The following is a 19038-nucleotide window of genomic DNA, read 5'->3' as shown; positions in this document are numbered from 1 at the left end:
TTATCTTATCAATTACAATGTAAAGGTGAATGTTCGAATAAAAACTAATATGCGTAACAAAATTATGGTTTAGTGTCATGCATTGGTAATGAGGAAATTGTGACGAAGTTATAAAGTTTAAAATATCAGTGAGTAGCTAGTATTGTAACATATATTATTACTTTTTAGTGCCATTATTTTACGTGTTTGTTTGCATTTGTGACCCGATTGATTGACCCGACCCATTTTAGATTTTTTTTTTCCGCCTCAACTAAGTTATCGTGATAATCTCAAGGACCCCATGACTTGAAATCCTGGATCCGTCACTACAAAATATATATATATATATGGGTTGGAATTTCAAAGAATACCAGTAACGTGAGTTCAAGATCTGATTCAATGTACGTAGGCAACATACGTAAGCAAGATCTGTGCAAACTACTTTCAAATTCTATTTTCTAATATCAACAAGAGTTGCTACGCAATAACCAAGTATTCTATGTTAATAACTTAATTAATACCGCAATAAAATTTAAGAATGTGTTACCCGTTATTTTTAAAGATAGGTAAGTTTGCCTGTATTGTTATGCAAGTGGGATTGCTATACTTTCTCATAAATTTTTATGTATCTCCTATAACGTGGGTTTTTAAATTATCTTAAATTCTTTACAAAAATTATTTTAAGTAATTTTTGCTCGAAAATATTAGGCAAAATAATTTTAATTGTTTTTTGTGGTTACCAACAAATTAAGTATAACTAAGACAACAAAACATACATCTATATGTTCACAAAGCTCCTTTGGACAAAGCAATAAACTCGCTACCCAATTTTATATGAATGGCTGACCTTTTTGGTACACATGCTTTATATGTTTTTTTTTAAAATTTTTTTTTATGAAATTCCATCTCTATTTGATATTGATATTATAATATATAAATGCAATTCGTGGCACATTTGTTTAGACTTATATGACTACCATGAAAAATCTGAAATTATTATGATATATAAATATTGGTTTAGAATGCAATTGTGTTCACGTACCATCATCTTATACATCACAACTACTACTACCTACGTACATTCCAAGCAAAATAATTAATGGCGGCATCCGCTTCCAAGTTATTCGTACTGAAGACGTTGCTGAGTGTATTGTCTTGTGTGATGGCAGCTGCTCTTGCTTACGGATTCATAATGGATTACTTCTCAACATGTTTCGATCCCCGAGCTAGGTATATATATAAATTTCTAAACTAGAATTAACCATTGCTTATGTCATCATATACTTTATGTTTAATCCCAATATATTTAGAACTAAGTTACTGTGGACAAATGGAGTGTGACAAAATAATTATGAAAATTTACACTAAAAAGTGTGAACTTTTATTTCTACACACTTTTTAGCATTGAGAAATTTCTACACACTTTTAATTCAATATATTTCTATACACTAAAAAACGTGACAAAATTTTAAATTGTTCACACTCACCTAAAAGTGTAAACAAATGCAATATAATTTGTAGTGGTTGGGAATTTCAAAGAATACCAATATAGGTAACGCGCTATCTTCAAGATCTGATTCAATGTACGTAGGCAACATACGTAGGCAAGATATGTGCAACCTACTTTCAAATTCTATTTTCTAATATCAACAAGAGATGCTACGCAATAAACAATCAAGTATTTTATGTTAATAACTTAATACTGGAATAAATTTTAATAATGTGTTACTTGTTACTTTTTGAAGTAGGTAAGTTTCATCCAAATGATTAGAAGTATATATATATATATATATATATATATGGGGAAGGGAATATGAGGCTGTTAGGCATCTAAGTTGGGTGAAAAACCCTTTACATACCATTTTTAAATCATAAAAATCATGGGGAGCCAAATATTTATTCAAAATATTAAAATATTGGTATGTGAGGGATTTTTCACCCGAGTTGGGTGCATAACAGCCCCATACTCACTTTTCTCTATATATATATAGAACCCTTATTTTGAGAACCCGGTTTTTTGTAAGAACTGTGAGAACTTTTAAATTTCATATTGGATCACATGTTTTTTTTGTTCATTCACATGTGAAACGTTATAAAAATATATGTTACAGAAGGAAAAAAGTTTCAAAACCTTATATATAGTCGTTTATCACATATGAACAAAATGTGAACAAAATTCATTCACAAGTTCACAAAAGGCTATTTTAAACTTGAAAATGTTTTTTTAAACATATATTTTTATATCATTTCACATGTGAATGAAAAAAAAAAACATATAAACAAATATATATTTTAAGAGTTCTCGTGGTTCTAAAAAAAAAATAGTTCTTCTTTATATATATATATAATACATAGCTTCCTAAATTAAGAAGCTTGCTTGTAAAAATTGCTACAGATGGATGCAAGTGGGATTGGTAGACTTTCTCATAAATGTATCTCCTATAATGGTATGCAAGTTCACTCTATATATTTTGGTTTTATTTTGTGGGGAAAGCAAAATAACATGCAGCTAGATAAAAATCAAGGGAAAATGATAAATATTTATAAAATGAATGTGTTAAGTTATAATATTTTTTAAAACTTTTAATTTACTGCTGCAAAGTTTTCATGCAGTTGACAGCTGTATATTTGATTTTCTCTTATTTTTTCAAATTGAGTAATGGTTTAATCGATAATAAAATAAAAAACGAAAAATCAATGTTTAAGTATCGTTAGAAATAAAACTATGTCCTATAATGATTTGGGGTTGTACTGAAATATATCTATGTAGGCCTGGTATTTCTACAAGGAATCAAGATGGATCATGAGAGTAATGTTTATGTTTATTTTATTTTGGTTTGGAAGGTAAATCATTTTTCACTTATTTACTTATTAGCCTACATCTATATTATTACATTATAAAAATTCACACCTTTTTTTTTAAACGTACCATAAAATAATTAATGAGACATTGAAAACGACTCAATTGCCATTAACCCTTATCTACACCCCACTTTCATGATTATGAAAAATGAGTTTCGTGCTAAGTCGATCATTACAAATGTGCAATCAATCCCATTGATCAACTCTATAAAAATTTCTAAGAGGGTACTTATGATTAAGTTTGAAGTGATTATTTGATTATTTTCTGTAAAGAAAAATAATCTAAAACAAAATCTATTTTAAAGGAAAAGTGATATCACATTTACTTAGGAAGAAAAAGATATGGTGATGTACATCACAATTATTAATTACTAGATGTATACAATGATACTTAGTCCGGGTCGATGTTATTACATTTAATTACATTGAAGTTTATTTGTTAATTGTACAGTGTTACTATATGTGGATACATTCTTCTACAGTTCTTCAAGCTATCACCTGAACAAACTTTGAAAGATCCATTTTTTTTTGCGTTGGCGAGACCTCAAAACAGGTATATATGCTCGATCTGTGTCAATAATATTGCTCATTTATATACATAACATTATTCTAAATGAGAAACAAAAGAGTATTATATATTGCGGTATATATCCTAATCAACAGCATGTACATAGTTCCTAATTATCTATGAATGTATATATTTGATTTAAATAATTTAGGGATGACGATGTCATGGGAGCGAGCAACAGGCGGGGAGGATTTTCCGTGGTAACAACAAGAATAATATATGCTTCATTGGGCTGCTTGATGCTTGCATTTCCAGTTTTCGCATGGATCACTGATGGATCTCCATTCCGTGCACAAGTCCTCTCCCCGTACGTCGTATTTAAATCTTTCTATGATCAATTAATATATCGTTACTTATAAGTACTCTAGTTCTCTTATATATATATACTCAATCGATCCGTATATGCTTGAAAGTACTTAACCTGATGATCGAAGTAGTTGACGTTAATTCACATGCGCGCAGGTGCATGGTTACATTGTTAACAGACCTTTGTATCCAAGCTGTTGTTTACTCGGTATGTATGTTTCCATTTCTATATGAATTAAGGGAACCATATATATTTGTACCAAATATTTTAATCATGTTATATAAGATTCATGACACATACTATTTAAGTATCTCCAATGCATAAATTAGGTATCAATAAAAAATATATGATACCAATATCTTCCATCTTAAAAGGGTGCATGATTTATAACATACGTACCACAATTTTATTGATAAACATATATACTACAATTTACAAGTTTTACAATGGACTTAACTTATAATAAGACAGAAATGAATTATTGTGCTACACCTTTGTAACACTCGTGTTTTAAAACTCGGATTTTCAAACAAATTAATTAAATTAACCAAAAAAGTATTAGATGAACATGCAACAATTATATATGATGCCGAAAGGCCTTTGTAACTCTTATATAATTAAGAAGATACAATTGCGCGCTTCTTTACCTTTAATTTCTCCATAACGTACAACGTATATATATGATTAATTTAATTTAATTTCAGGTGTGGATAGGATATAAGGAATCGAGTTGGATCAATACTTTGTTTTGGATACTTTGTATCGTTTGTTTTGGGAGGTACGTAGTTACATGATTAATTTAAATTTCTGTTCGATGCATGCATGATCTCTTTTTTAATGTACGTACATGCAGCATTGGTTTGTGCGGTTACATAGTGCGCGAGTTGTTCTACCTCACACCTGACCAACCTGTTTACCTTATACTTTTCAACACAAGTAACAGGCAAGTCTTAATTATTAGCTACACCAACATATATATATATATATGATCTCAATTATATATTGTTGATCTTATGGAGTAGTGTGTGTTAAATGTGGTGTTGTTTTATTGATTTGATTGCAGAGATGTGATGCTAAGTGATCCATTGTTGTTAAAGAATCATCATCTTCATCATCACCATGGCAATATATAATTTAATTATGATGAGTAGGCCGACCGGGATTGCAGCAATTAATTAAAGCAACGCGCGATATTTTGTTATATATATGCTTTTCTCCTAGCTTCTTCTTCGTTTAAGTAAAAACAAATAAATAAATCGTACTTGCAGTACTGTCCGTAGTTGACACACGAGCTTGGTGAACTATGGAAGCTGTTGTTTCTTGTAACTCATTTAAAATCTTATATTATATATAAAAGTTGTAAGGTGGAATCAATGCGACAAACTTAAGGATTAATTGAGGATTAAAATGTTTAATGTTTTTATTGTGTAGTAATTTTATATATGTGTTAGTTTTGCTACTTGGTTTTACATTTTCACTGATTTGGGTAATAATAACTCTATATGTATTTCCTTTTTATTAAATACGGTTTGATAGCTTCCCTTATCTCCCCATATGATACACCTCCTCTTTCTCCCTAATCCTCCGTCTCCTTAATCATCCCTTTTTCAGTTACCTCATCTTATTGAAATTTCCTTTTTCCCTCATCAGTTATGTCGTTCTCTTTACCTTTTCAGATTTCGCAATTCATAAATTCATATGGCGGTTATAGAATTGTAATCTGTTTCCATCTCCTCATCGTTACCCTATATATAGGGGTAAAGTTTATTAGAGCATCCAAATCTTTCGCAGCATATATACACTCCATATAAAGTTTTTCAATCCAAATTCAATGGGAAAGGCAACTGATGTTTCTGGCAGCAAATCTGATCTTATATTCATTGATGAACTTCATGAAGGAATCGAGGGGCTGCTTACTGTGTTGGTGTGTAGGAAATGGGATGTGCTTAGCATCAATAAGAAGTACATGAGTACAGACTACATAATGTCCGACAAGAAGGTAATTAAATATAAATTAGACCTTATTAAGATATGTTGTGAGCTTTGTGAAATAAGTAATTTTTTTAAATATGTTTGTTATCTGTTTGAATATGTTTTTAGGGAAACATTATTCATTGTTATGCAAAAAGCTTCATTCCACATCGCTTCCAGAAAATTCTTGAGGAAGGCTGTTTGTATTCAATCAAGGCATTTGCCGTTGTTCCCAATCCTGAAAAATACAGGGTTTCGAAGGACTCTGATTACATGATTGACTTGCAGGGGTCGACTGTTGTGCGAAAGGCAACCGATGAAATTGAAAAGTTTAATCGATACCCTTTCCAGCTGGTTCCTTTTGAAGAACTGACCCCTACCGATAACAAGCATTTTGTTGGTATGTGGTTATATATTTACGTTTATGATATCCCCTTTTCCCTTTAAGTTCTATGTTCCCCCGAAATTTAAGTGATTGGCAGAAATAAGTTAGTTATGGGCTAGATGTGTATGCAGATAGTTAGTTGCCCTGGGGTGCATTGTCTAACCCAAAGAATTTAAATTTAAATTATACTATGTATAAAACATGTGCATGAGGTTAGTTTTAGTTTAATGTGCAGTTGTAATGTAAGGAAACTCCAACAGATGAGATCGCTTCATATATTTAAACTTCATCTTTTTTACCTAAACGGTTTATTTCATCACTCCAGCCCGTTTGATGTAAAGAATAACTTACATGGACCTAGTAGTAAGTAAATGGGTAAGTTGGTTCTTTTAAATTCAACTATGGGCAATCCTGCCATTCTGTCTAAGTTATTATAGTCATTTATACATAAGCTTTTATTGTAAAGCTTATAAGTTGCATTTTTTTTGTATAAATTGTTCAATAGTGTAAGGTTAATTATGATAGTTTAACAAACTAATTACATATATAAAAAAATATTACCAATGCATCGTAAGTTTCGAATTTAACAATCCGTTGTATCTGTATGAAACCTTGCAAGCAATTGTTTACAATTGGAAATAGTTATATTACTAATGTTTTAAAAGTTTCCACATTAAGTGGCTACATATCATGGATAACCCTTCTTAGCCTATTTGAGCCTGATTTCATATAATTTATCGAAAAACTGTTGCATATATAGGATTAGAAAATTTGTTGCGCTTCTCGGATTGTCATGTCATCTCATGATCGTAAACGTACAACCCTAATAGGTTAAAGTAGGGATAACCCTTCTTAACCTATTTGACCCCGATTACATATTCCGTTACACAAAGACGAAAAATTGCTCATGAACACGTTTTCGGCTTCTATCTGTTATCTATATTTTAATGTAACTATATTTGTATGTGTAGATGTTATTGGTTATGTGACGATTGTTGGTTCCCCATCTAAGAAATCCACCGGTAAGAAGACAGTGGAGTTCAATCTGACTAACGAGCGGTATGTGCAATTATTGAACTATTTAATTTCTACCCACAATGTATGATTCTGATTTACAATCATACCTTGCTTTATGTCTCAGGGCTTATCAGCTAAGGGTTACACTTTGGGAGGACTATGGTGACGAGATGGTTAAAAGGAAGAGCAAAAATCCTGGTACTTATATCATCCTGTTGACAGGAATGATTGCAAAGGAGTATTTAGGTATTTGTAGTATAGTATTTGTTGTGGTTCCTTTCACTATAATATGATTGGTGACCATTAGTTGTTGGATATGTGTTAGGCAATCTCTGTCTCTCAAACTCATCTGCAACAATGCTGATTGATGATGCTGAAATTCCTACAATCAAGACCTTTAAAGATGCAATAAGGTGCACAGCCTCATTATTTAATCTGCTTAGGCTAACCTTTTCTACCATTGTTACTACTTTTGATCTTCATCTACTTTTTTGAAGTGTTGTTGATGTTATTGATACGGGGCTGCCAGTGCTGCAAGTTCGTCCCACTCTTGACACCCTAAAGCAACTTTTGGAATGGGGCAGAGAGAAACGCAAACGCAAGGTTAATACTTGAGATGTTTTTAGATGTTTCCTGATATAGTTTCTGTTGATCATGTTTCTGATCATTAAATGCTTTTGCTACAGATTGCTGCGTTCCGAAACAAGGTCATGATTACCAATATCCGGACAAAGAATAGTTGGTTCAACTACACATGCACCCTGGGTAAATGCAGAAAGGGTGTCACCCCTAATCAAAAGGGATCATTCTGGTGTGAGTCATGCAGTACGGAGGTCAGCTACCCCCGTCCAAGGTAAACGTATTTTTAAACCTGTTTTACTCAGGAATATGGTGCTATAACAGAAGTTTATCCCAATAATGTTAATTGTGACCTGTGTCTAAACATAACAGGTATAGAATCCAGCACGATGTTACCGATGGTACTGCTGATATCGTCGTAGTGCTATTTGATGAAACAGCCGAGAAGTTAGTAGGCTGCCCGACCCAATCCCTATTAGCTGATGCTGAACAGGTATGCACCTAAGAATACTATACTTATATTAAAGTTTATTTCCGGATGTAATTATAAGGTTTTTTTGGCTTCCCTCATTACAGGATGAATCTGGTGATAGCTATGTGATGCCACATGTGTTACAACAACTTATTGGGACTTCTCATGTATTTGAAATTAAAAGCCACACATATTATCAAGTTGCTGACTATGAGAGTTTTAACTGTTCTCAAATTGTTTCCGATTTGCCAGAATCAGAGGTAAAGAAGGAGGAAAAGAAACCAGATGAAAAGAAACCAGATTCATTTGCTAATCCGCTTGAAAAGAGGTAATAATCCTTTTGTCTTATGTACATGTATGCACACTCGCACAAACAAAGAAGGTAGTATGCATCAACATTAATACTTCTCAGATGATTAAAATTAACCGTTAAGGTAAAGTTTGTTTGGCAACACCATATTAACTCTGATTAACGATAAAGGGCCGGTAGATGAAAAGGAAAATGATGAATCCTTGATACTAAAATACACAACATTAATACAAACTTTATAAACCTGTCACACCTTTGGTGTTTTTGAATACCATAAACATGATATGCACCAGCTGCTTTGCTTATTTAAAACCTTTCTACACACCTTACTGTACTTAAATATAACCTCCTACTTAAAATTTCCCATTGAAATACATCTTGGACAACATTTGCAAATGAATTTAATAAAAATCAATATGGTTTGTACCAAATCAGTGATGCTGAGGATGCAGCTCAGGTTCTGAATTCTAATAAAGGGTTTCCAGATAATGTCGAAAGTGATGTTTTCCGTGGGAAAAAAAAGGTACTTTTTTTAAAGACTATGTACATAATTTTATTTGCCTTCTCGCTGTTCTATGTTTGCTCATGCACCAGAATAATTTTGAAAGGCAACTTGAAGAAGCCAACATTGTTGGATGTGGCAAGAAACCTGTGAAGTGAGAGGATGTCAGAGAGACTAAGATGAGATGTTGCTGCTTCTATCATTACTAAGTTGTCTTTTAAATAGTGAATTAGCTTTGTGTTTCGTATGTTTTGAACCTTTTAAGTATCTGTTTAGTTCTCGCAAGTTAGTGCATACTTTTGCAGACAATATGAAATATAGAAGAACCTTTAAACCGGTGAATTTAGGTTGTGGCTCAACCAGCCGAAAACCAACAGATATATGTCTGACGTTCTAATGACATCAAGTGTATGCATAATACATTATGAGAAAGAAAAATGGTTGAAAAGTTCCCTTTGTTATTTAGGTAGCTTCCTTGGATTACAAATATGATATAAAGTACTACCATCTCTCATTACCAGAACATTCGTTACTTATACAATCATGTACCACAACACAAACAGGAATATATAATAGCAACAATAGTTTGAAAATGAATTCTTCTTCTATAGTTTACCCTTATAAGACAAACGTTGAAATTATTAGATCGGTTTAGCTTTTAGCGTCAAGCAAGCACACCAAAACCAAGACATATATCTCTGTAAAGTTTTAACAAATTGTTGTTTGTGCACAACACAATTAGACAATGCTAAGTAGTTGTAAAGGTTGGATTTATAGTTATTTATGTGTGGCCCGTTTCTTCTATTCTTTACTACTCATACTTAATGTTCTGTTCTAGATGTCGTCCGTTTATCATGTTGTTCACCACTTATAGTTAGTATTCTGTTGAATGATTATTTTTGGCCCATTACCATCTGAATAAGTTCACATGTCTTCTGTTTATACCTTCCACAGCTTTAATTGGATTAAGTGGTCCTTTTGATGATTACTACTCAATTGGTTGTCGTTTTGCATGGTTAAATTCCAACCAACAAACAAGATTTAAAGTGTTGATCTGGCATTGCTTTGGGTGATATCAAAAGAATGATAAAGTTCCCACACACTTAATAAGAAGACACATACTCCAGGTAATGAATCTGATACTATCTGAACATCAACCCTGTATGTTGCAAGATGATCAGATCAATTGGGTTGGATAACACGCTAAATCGTTCGTTGTAAACCGCAACTGATATCAACCCTGTATGTTGTTCACCACTTATAGTTAGTATTCTGTTGAATGATTATTTTTGGCCCATTAACATATAAATAAGTTCACATGGCTTCTGTTTATACCTTCACCAGCTTTACTTGGATTAAGTGGTAATTTTGATGATTACTACTCAATTGGTAGTCGTTTTACATGGATAAATTCGTACAAACAAACAAGATTACCCTATATGTTGCAAGATGATCACATCAATTGGGTTGGGTAACACCCTTAATCTTTTGCTTTAAACCTCATCTGACATTCATTAACTATGTTTTTTAAGTTAGTTATATTCACTAAATAAATCTGCTGCCAGATCATGTAATAAATTATAATAAAACTACTTTCTCCTCACAGTAAAGGCCATCAGTTCATATTCTTAACTGATATTATTAAATTCTAAATAAAGATTAATAATAAATGTTCCAACAGTTTGGTAATTTGAAAGGTGTTAGTCTATTTTTGTTTCTCTTTAAAAAGTTAATCCATACATTCATACTTCACAAACGATACACTCAGACTTTGTTGAGATGAAAAGTAGTAAGCAACCAAAAGGCTGCTTTCTTAAACTCATAGCAAATAATAGTGGATACTTATTTGCAGATGGAAGTCATGCTATATGTACTCTACATGAGAAAGTCAGAAAGGTAGATGGTACAGAGACAATGATTTGCGGCATGAAACTGAAGCCAAACGACACATCATGGCCATTTATATTTGGAAGTAGTTGTGTAGGGATACAACACGATGGGGATGACCTCTTATGTGGAATGAAAGACCTGGAAAGTTATGGTGTTTGCTTACATTCATGTAACACTAGAATGCCAGACGGTAAAGTACAATCATTCTGCGGATTGAAGCTGCTATCAGACTTTAATTTATTAACAGCCATGAAACAAACGAATGCTGCTGTTACAGATACAGCCCTAAAAACCACCCCAGAAGAAAACCAGGGAAAACTGTTTTGTATGGAAGTCACGGCTGATAAGGTTACATATCCATTCATACACGAATGTAATGAAGTTATTATATTTTCACAGAAGATTAGTATCCACACCGGAAAAGAAATAACTTTATGTGGACTGAAACTAATACCAATAACTTCACCATATCCATGTAAAGAGGAGTCTCACTTAGTTGCTGTACAGACCCAGAAGTTTAAGAGGCAAAACGGTGAAGACCAAATGTTTTGTGGGTTAATAGTAACTCCAGACAAACAAGCATCGCTGTTTGCAACAGGTGGGTATCACTCAAAATTAATGAACACAACCATATGTCAAAATGATATATTAAACAACGGTGTTAAAAAATACATCATATGTTAATTTACATCCCTTCTTTGAAAACTAATTTTTAGGTTGTTTCCACACAGGCATGGCCGGCCGGAAAAGGAAAACTGTGCAAAAGAGACCTACTGGTATGTCTGGAACCACAATCCCCTCAAATATATGTTTACGTATACAATATATTGAAAATTGTTATAATGGAATATTGCGATATACGGCTGGGGCTTATCGGTTTAAATGATGAAATACTGGGAGGAATAAAAAATTATAGCTTTATTTCCCTAATTTATTTGAATATTGATTTTTAGGTACATCGGACACAGAAACGGTAATGAAAAAGAAGAAGAATGTGATAAAGATATCTACTAATGCGAGGAACGAAAAAATAGCAGCGAACATATGCTCAGGTTAAACATATATGCATATTAGTTACTATTCAATTGTATACAACATTCTTTTAATGTATATTGATTAAAACCCCTTTGTTAAACGTAAAATTGCAGACTCCACCATCTCACAAGGAACCACTGTTCAGGAACTACCACAGCGTGATCGGGAAAAAAGTGTCGCCGATTATGAAACCACTCCCGGTTCAATAACCGCAACAGGTAATGTTACTACTAACACAACTAAGTTCTTCAATAACATGTACAAAATACATACACATTTAAAAATATATTATATAAGTATTGTCATCATATTCCTGACGGCTATTGTAATTCAGGTCAGACAACCAACACGGTCACAAGACCGGCTTCCAACACATCAAGTTACTTTATATAAATTCAATATTTAATGGCTTTTTGACATATATAGATTAAAATAAGATACTCAACCCTAACACCCAACTAATTCAAGCAATGCATTTTTTTAGGTGTGGATCCCCCTGCCCTTAATTTCGGCCCCCCATCGTATAATTGCCCAACATGTAATGCGGTTATGTGGTATGAAGAAAGAAGTAAAAGCACCCCTGTATCTGAACCAATTTCATTCTCATCGTGTTGCCAAAATGGGAAAATTTTGTTGGAACCCTTACGTAATACACCTGAACCTCTTAAAAGGTTGTTGGATTATGATCAGGCCGGTACATCAACCTTCCGTGACAACATTAGAACTTACAACAGTATGTTTTGCTTCACATCTTTCGGGGCTCAAATTGATAATTCCATCAACCAGGGAAGAGGTGTCTATACCTTTAGAATAAGCGGCCAAAACTATCATCGAATCGGTTCGTTGCTTCCTTCAGATGGGGCTGAACCCAGATATGCACAGCTTTACTTCTTTGACACCCAAAATGAAATAAGACATCGAATTTCGGCAATAGTAGGGAAGGGCAAAACTAACAGTAAAATTGATGAAACTATCGTCGGAAGCCTCATGGATATGCTTAATGAACATAATTGTGTAGCCAAGGCATTTCGTATGGCACGCGATTGGTGTTCAGTAAATGAAGATCATCCATGCGAATTACGTTTGCTTGCACAGAGATCCACTTTACGACAATATAGCACCCCAAATGTTTCTGAAATTGCTGCCTTGGTAACTAACGATTTTGGGGTGAGTTCTGAGCCTCGAGATATTGTAGTCAGCACCACTAACGGGTTACTACAAAGAATCTCAGAATTGCATCCACTATACATGGCCTTACAATATCCGTTGCTTTTTCCTTATGGTAAATCTGGATATCATGAAGCAATCCCATATTTCTCAAACACTGGTAGGAGGAAAACAAAGAGGACATACTTGACAATGCGAGAGTTCTATTGTTACATAATTCATTATCGACCTAATGAAGGAACAACTTTGTTAAGAGGCGGCCGTCTCTATCAGCAATACTTGGTGGATTCTTATACTGCAGTTGAAGAACAACGACTCCGATATGTCAGGACTCATCAGACTGAACTTAGGGTAGAACTATATGACAGTGTGTGTGACGCCGTCACACGCGGTGACACAAACGCAAAGGCACTTGGTCAACGAATAGTTTTACCTGCGAGTTTCACAGGAAGCCCCAGGTATATGGTGCAAAATTATCAGGACGCCATGGCCCTATGCAGGAAATTTGGAAACCCAGATCTGTTCATAACCTTTACCGCAAATCCCAAATGGCCCGAAGTTGGCCATATGTTATCATTCATTCCGGGACAGAAGTCTCATGATCGTGCAGAAGATGTGGCCCGTGTGTTTAAAATGAAACTCGACGACATGATGCATGATATCATGAAGAACAATGTTTTTGGGCAGGCCTTGGCAGGTAGTCAACGTCAAACTGTTACGTTTCTTTAATGTAGGAACCTTCTGTAAATTACAGTCATAACCTAACTCCGCCCCTTTAACATTTATGCAGGTGTGTACACAATCGAGTTCCAGAAGCGTGGACTCCCACATGCTCATATTCTAATATGGCTAGACGAAAAGGCAAAATGCAAAACCCCGGCTGATATAGATGACATAATTTCTGCGGAGATCCCTTTGGAATCTATTGATCCAAGAGGATATAAGGCTGTGACTGATTACATGCTACACGGACCGTGCGGCCCGGACGCTAAAGATGCGTCATGTATGAACATGGGGAAGTGCATGAAATATTTCCCAAAACTATTTTATCAGGAAACAACAATCGATGAAGATGGCTATGCTGTTTATCGTAGAAGGAAGACGAACAATACTGTCGTAAAATACAAAATCCCCCTTGATAACCGATTTGTAGTCCCAACAATAGATACTTGCTCCTCAAATATGATGCACACATAAATGTCGAGTGGTGCAATAGATCCAAGGCAATAAAATACTTATTCAAGTATTTAAACAAAGGTCCCGATAGAGCGACAATTGTTTTTCATGATAATCTGAAGGAAGATGGCAAAACACAGTCCACAATTATTACCAAGGTTGATGAAGTCAAGAATTACCTCGATTGCCGTTATTTATCACCATGTGAGGCAGTGTGGCGTTTGTTTGCACTTGACATACACTACTGTAAACCATCAGTGGTAAAACTAACCTACCACCTTCCTGAAAAACACACCCTCACACTACGCGACTCGGAAAGCCTACCTGCTTTACTTAGGAGGCCAGGAATCAAGGATACAATGTTCACCAAATGGTTTGAGCTGAACAGGAGAGAGAAGCACGCCAGACAATACAAATATTCGGAAATCCCAGCCGAATATGTATGGGTTAGTAAAGATAAATATTAGGAAAAAAGGAGGAGGAGAAAGAACACCGTTGGACGGATTGTATACTGCCATCCTGCCGCAGGGCCCAGGTACTATTTGAGGATGTTGCTAAACGTGGTCAAAGGACCACAGAGTTATAAAGACCTGAAGACAGTCAATGAGAGGGTGTGTGAATCATTTAAGGAAGCATGCTATGCATATGGATTGCTAAATGATGATCGCGAGTGGAGTGAAGCAATTACAGAAGCCAAATCATGGGCGACTGGGCCACAACTTCGCCAGCTTTTCGTTACCATGCTGCTGTTTTGTGAGGTCAGTAGTCCTATTAATTTGTGGAACGCCCATTGGGAAGACTTCTGTGAGGATATTTTGTATAGAAAGCGAAAGCTTTTCATGTTCCCTGGATTGCAGCTTTCAGATGAACAGAAAAAGAACTACTGTTTAATGGACATTCAAGATCTGCTCCACAAAAACGGAAAATCCCTCGAAGATTATCCAGATCTTCCAAAACTTGATCCAGCCTTAGTAACTAATGACGACAACCGCTTGATAAGAGAAGAGTTGACGTACAATCGAATGGCTGAAGCGGCGGAGCATGAACAGCTTTATGCAAGCCTGAACTCTGATCAACATTCTATATATGAGCAGGTTCTGAAATCTGTTCACACTAAAACGGGAGGCTTCTATTTTGTGTATGGCCCAGGAGGTACAGGAAAGACATTCTTATACAAGGCAATCATTACACGACTAAGATCCGAAGGATTGATTGTCCTGGCAGTAGCATCATCAGGCAAGTAATTCTATTATATCTTCGATATAATCTCAGTCACCCTTATCATAAGGACCATTTGAATACGGGTCTTATCTATACGCAATACATGTATTGAACATTAATGATTGAATTTTCCCTGCAGGAATTGCTGCGCTGCTACTTCCTGGAGGTAGGACAGCACATAGTCGGTTTGTTATACCCGTGGAGCTTTTTGAAACCAGCACATGTGGGATAAAACAAAACACACATCTGGCAGAGCTAATGCAGCAGGTAAAACTAATCATATGGGATGAGGCACCCATGTGTCAACGGTATGCTTTCGAGGCACTAGACAAATCCTTAAAAGATATTCTAGGTTACAAGGACCCCACAAACAGAACACGTATATTTGGGGGCGTGACAGTTTTACTAGGTGGAGATTTCCGACAGATTTTGCCTGTTATACCCAAAGGTAAGAGACAAGAAATTGTGCAAGCGTGCATCAACAAGTCTGAATTATGGAAACAGTGTCAGATGTTCACTCTAACACGAAGCATGAGAGTAAATGAGCTGACTACATCTGGAGACATTGACACTCGGAAGCAACAGTTTAACAAATGGGTCCTAGATGTCGGTGATGGGGCTGTACCTGCAAAAGCAAAACCAGGGGAAGACGAGCCCACTTGGATTAAAATCCCTCAGAACTTCATCATCGACTATACAACGTCTCCAATTGATGAAATTATTTCAGAGACCTTCCCAGACTTTCTGGAAAGACAAGATGATGAAGAATATTTAAGGGAAAGAGCTATCCTGACCCCCAAAAATGATGATGCGGATGAGATAAACGAGACTATGCTTAACAAACTTAACCGTCCAGGCAAGACCTACAAAAGCTCGGATGAAGTATGCAAAGCGTCTACCGATAGTACAGAACAAGAATCATTGTACCCGGTTGAGTTTTTAAACACCTTAACTTTCCCTGGTATGCCACCACATGAGTTGCATGTGAAAGAAGGGCTACCAGTCATGCTGTTGCGGAATGTGAATCCAGCACAGGGCTTATGCAACGGTACACGTCTTCTGATTACTGGGTTGGGCAGGTTCATTATTAAAGCCAGAATCATAACCGGATCAAAGATTGGAGACACAGCCTTAATACCAAGAATCACTCTGTCCTCAACAAAAAGCAAATGGCCATTCATACTTAAAAGGCGACAATTCCCGATAAAACCGTGCTACGCCATGACTATTAACAAAAGTCAGGGACAATCACTGAATTTCGTTGGCCTTTACTTGCCGAAACCAGTTTTCAGCCACGGACAACTCTATGTTGCTCTTTCTAGAGTAACAACACCCGAAGGTTTTAAGGTCCTCATGATCGAAGACAACGACACGAACCTCAAACATCATACAAGAAACATTGTATACAAAGAGGTCTTCAACAACTTATTTAACTGAATGTTTGCAAAGATGCTTTTAATAATTAGTAGTGATACGTTTATCTTTACTATTGTGTTTCATGAATCGTTGTATCCATCTTATTTATTTTTGACTTTTACTTATTATATCTGCTGTTTTAATTAAAACACCCCTTATTATCTAATTCTTTTTTGAAAAACAACACAAGGCAAACAATATAATCTGATGCACCAAAAACTGACAATAACATTATAAGTAAACGAAACACCCAAAGATTACATTAAGTCTGGTATGGACACATGGCCTACAATTTGTTATATTTTAAATACAAATAGCAGAGACGGTTAAAATATGATAATCAATAAAAATAACGATAAGACTGATATCACCCCAAACAATAACATATAAGGTACACAAAGTAAATGTAACAAAACTAATAAAATTATGCAAAGACATTCTGCAGGCTTGGGTAGTTGATACTTTCTATCTCTATGCAAAGTGCTATCACTGCAAACCCACAGTACCACCACCCCCAGATCATTGAGATGACTACACTCAAAACTATCTGGTGGATTGACTATCTCTCTCCCACTCTCTATCAATCTCTCTCCATATTTTTGTATTACAGATCGAGAGACTAAATTTGTCTTCCCCTGCATCTTGACCTTTTAGGCCAGCCTAGCGAAGTAGCGTCATTTCAGTACCACGCCTAACATATCAGGCTGCAGTTGTCCACAGACTTTGGGGTACAAGAGACTGCCAACAATAAAGGAAAAATCGACCACGTATTAAACCATTTTATTGTCACCAACCAATATCCAATCAACCTACGAACAACAAATTTCAAAAGAAACCAGATTCAAAAATAACTACTGAATATCATTAGGCCATGTACACCTCTTACAGTGTCTCTAAAATGAAATGAAATTGATATTCCATCACAAAAGGTTACGCATACATGATATCCGGATTACAAATTCTGCATCTTAAAAAACGATAATATAAAAACCAAAATCAATAGAAAACCAGCCTAATAACATACTTTTAAATAAACCAAAAAAACAACCGAATAACATGTCTGCGAACCGAACCACTTACTCCTCCATCATGTCATCCGATAGATACATCCCATCACCTTCTTCCGCCTCAAGCTTCTTTAAATATGAAACCCTCCAACCGAGACCACGCTCCAACTCTGTCATGAATTCAGAAGGGAACCATCCATTCGGTGTTATTCGTAACAGCTGCTGCAACAATTCAAGATCACTGGATTGTAAGAGTTTGTCCCTTGAAAACCACTGTGTATGATAATTCATGAAAGTCACCTGAATCAACTCATTGCTAACAACACTCCACCAATACATTGTATTACCACCTTCTACTTCCATAAGAAAATTATTTGGGTCGAAACGCTTCCTTAAACCCTTCATCAGAGCATGAGCCTGGCGACAATTGTGTCCGGCAGGTAATCCCTGACCATATATTTCTCTTAACAACCTAGCATCCAACTTCATAACCTTCTTCACCTTTTCGACTTCAACAACACGGTTGCCCGTCTTATTAAGCAGAAACCGCCGACGCCCACAATCATGAGTCCACCCTCTTAATACCGCCATTAGACCTATGGAGAACCTATTTATGTGTTTTTTTTGGGTGGTGAAAAACTTAATGAATTTTAAGAATGGTACTCAAAATATATATAGGCAACAAATACACCGGCTACTGAAGCAAACGAATAGATTGGAATTGTTAAACAATTCTACTTAATGTATGTTATCTTATATAATTAAACTGAGTAATAAAGCACATACGTTACATATAACTGATATTATTTTTAATACCCATAAATGATAAGGTAACCTAAAAACTCTTAACATTACAATGATCATTTTAAAATAACCAACTATTTAATCAATTGCTGACGCCTATTAAACGATTACCATATACATAATTATGCCATACCAACTGTCATTCAATCCTCCCTGTGTTAAAAGGTTTATTTATTGCTATTTATGTTTGTATATGTGGTATGGTGTATGTGATTTCATTAAGTCCCATATTTTGTTTTATCACAGATGGAACAACAAAACTTGGAACATGCTGCAACGTTCACAAACCTACAACAGGGACTGGTTACCACAATTATATCAAACATAATACAACTTCCCTAACTTCTTTAACCATCCATTATATGTAACG

The 19038-nt window shown here is 35.1% G+C and overlaps 4 protein-coding genes across 4 annotated transcripts; all 4 read left to right on the top strand.

Annotated features, from left to right (window-relative positions):
* Positions 1–1033: 1033 nt before the first annotated feature.
* LOC122586325 lies at positions 1034–5048 on the top strand. The gene is made up of 9 exons (XM_043758323.1): positions 1034–1209; positions 2375–2426; positions 2750–2823; positions 3293–3394; positions 3561–3716; positions 3872–3923; positions 4421–4494; positions 4570–4659; positions 4780–5048. The coding sequence occupies exons 1-9, from the start codon at positions 1079–1081 to the stop codon at positions 4847–4849; spliced, it is 801 nt and encodes a 266-aa protein (XP_043614258.1). The 5' UTR covers positions 1034–1078; the 3' UTR covers positions 4850–5048.
* A 499-nt stretch (positions 5049–5547) lies between these two features.
* Positions 5548–9110, top strand: LOC122586653 (replication factor A protein 1-like). The gene is made up of 11 exons (XM_043758634.1): positions 5548–5715; positions 5817–6087; positions 7044–7131; positions 7214–7335; positions 7415–7502; positions 7587–7692; positions 7776–7942; positions 8041–8161; positions 8245–8468; positions 8886–8973; positions 9045–9110. Exons 1-11 carry the CDS (start codon positions 5548–5550, stop codon positions 9108–9110), a joined length of 1509 nt encoding a protein of 502 aa, XP_043614569.1.
* A 1621-nt stretch (positions 9111–10731) lies between these two features.
* On the top strand, positions 10732–14687 carry LOC122586652. Its single transcript, XM_043758633.1, has 7 exons — positions 10732–11440; positions 11559–11618; positions 11796–11894; positions 11991–12095; positions 12362–13741; positions 13835–14160; positions 14343–14687. The coding sequence occupies exons 1-7, from the start codon at positions 10732–10734 to the stop codon at positions 14685–14687; spliced, it is 3024 nt and encodes a 1007-aa protein (XP_043614568.1).
* An 81-nt stretch (positions 14688–14768) lies between these two features.
* On the top strand, positions 14769–16878 carry LOC122586651 (ATP-dependent DNA helicase PIF1-like). Its single transcript, XM_043758632.1, has 2 exons — positions 14769–15456; positions 15581–16878. Exons 1-2 carry the CDS (start codon positions 14769–14771, stop codon positions 16876–16878), a joined length of 1986 nt encoding a protein of 661 aa, XP_043614567.1.
* The last annotated feature ends 2160 nt before the right edge of the window (positions 16879–19038 follow it).

The sequence above is a fragment of the Erigeron canadensis genome, chromosome 2 (genome assembly GCF_010389155.1).
Source record: "Erigeron canadensis isolate Cc75 chromosome 2, C_canadensis_v1, whole genome shotgun sequence".
NCBI classification, from domain to species: Eukaryota; Viridiplantae; Streptophyta; class Magnoliopsida; order Asterales; family Asteraceae; genus Erigeron; species Erigeron canadensis.
This window is presented reverse-complemented; position numbering and strand designations above follow the sequence as displayed.

What these genes read in the sequence shown, in the direction of transcription:
- LOC122586325 (XM_043758323.1), top strand. Translation starts at nt 1,079, where the DNA reads ATGGCGGCATCCGCTTCCAAGTTATTCGTACTGAAGACGTTGCTGAGT. An exon ending in TTGGCGAGACCTCAAAACAG is followed by an intron (nt 3,395 to 3,560) that starts GTATATATGCTC and finishes TAAATAATTTAG; the next exon opens with GGATGACGATGTCATGGGAG. An exon ending in TGTATCGTTTGTTTTGGGAG is followed by an intron (nt 4,495 to 4,569) that starts GTACGTAGTTAC and finishes ACGTACATGCAG; the next exon opens with CATTGGTTTGTGCGGTTACA.
- LOC122586653 (XM_043758634.1), top strand. Translation starts at nt 5,548, where the DNA reads ATGGGAAAGGCAACTGATGTTTCTGGCAGCAAATCTGATCTTATATTC. An exon ending in ACATAATGTCCGACAAGAAG is followed by an intron (nt 5,716 to 5,816) that starts GTAATTAAATAT and finishes ATATGTTTTTAG; the next exon opens with GGAAACATTATTCATTGTTA. An exon ending in GTCAGCTACCCCCGTCCAAG is followed by an intron (nt 7,943 to 8,040) that starts GTAAACGTATTT and finishes TAAACATAACAG; the next exon opens with GTATAGAATCCAGCACGATG.
- LOC122586652 (XM_043758633.1), top strand. Translation starts at nt 10,732, where the DNA reads ATGAAAAGTAGTAAGCAACCAAAAGGCTGCTTTCTTAAACTCATAGCA. An exon ending in AGCAGCGAACATATGCTCAG is followed by an intron (nt 11,895 to 11,990) that starts GTTAAACATATA and finishes GTAAAATTGCAG; the next exon opens with ACTCCACCATCTCACAAGGA. An exon ending in TTTTGGGCAGGCCTTGGCAG is followed by an intron (nt 13,742 to 13,834) that starts GTAGTCAACGTC and finishes ACATTTATGCAG; the next exon opens with GTGTGTACACAATCGAGTTC.
- LOC122586651 (XM_043758632.1), top strand. Translation starts at nt 14,769, where the DNA reads ATGTTGCTAAACGTGGTCAAAGGACCACAGAGTTATAAAGACCTGAAG. An exon ending in CCTGGCAGTAGCATCATCAG is followed by an intron (nt 15,457 to 15,580) that starts GCAAGTAATTCT and finishes TTTTCCCTGCAG; the next exon opens with GAATTGCTGCGCTGCTACTT.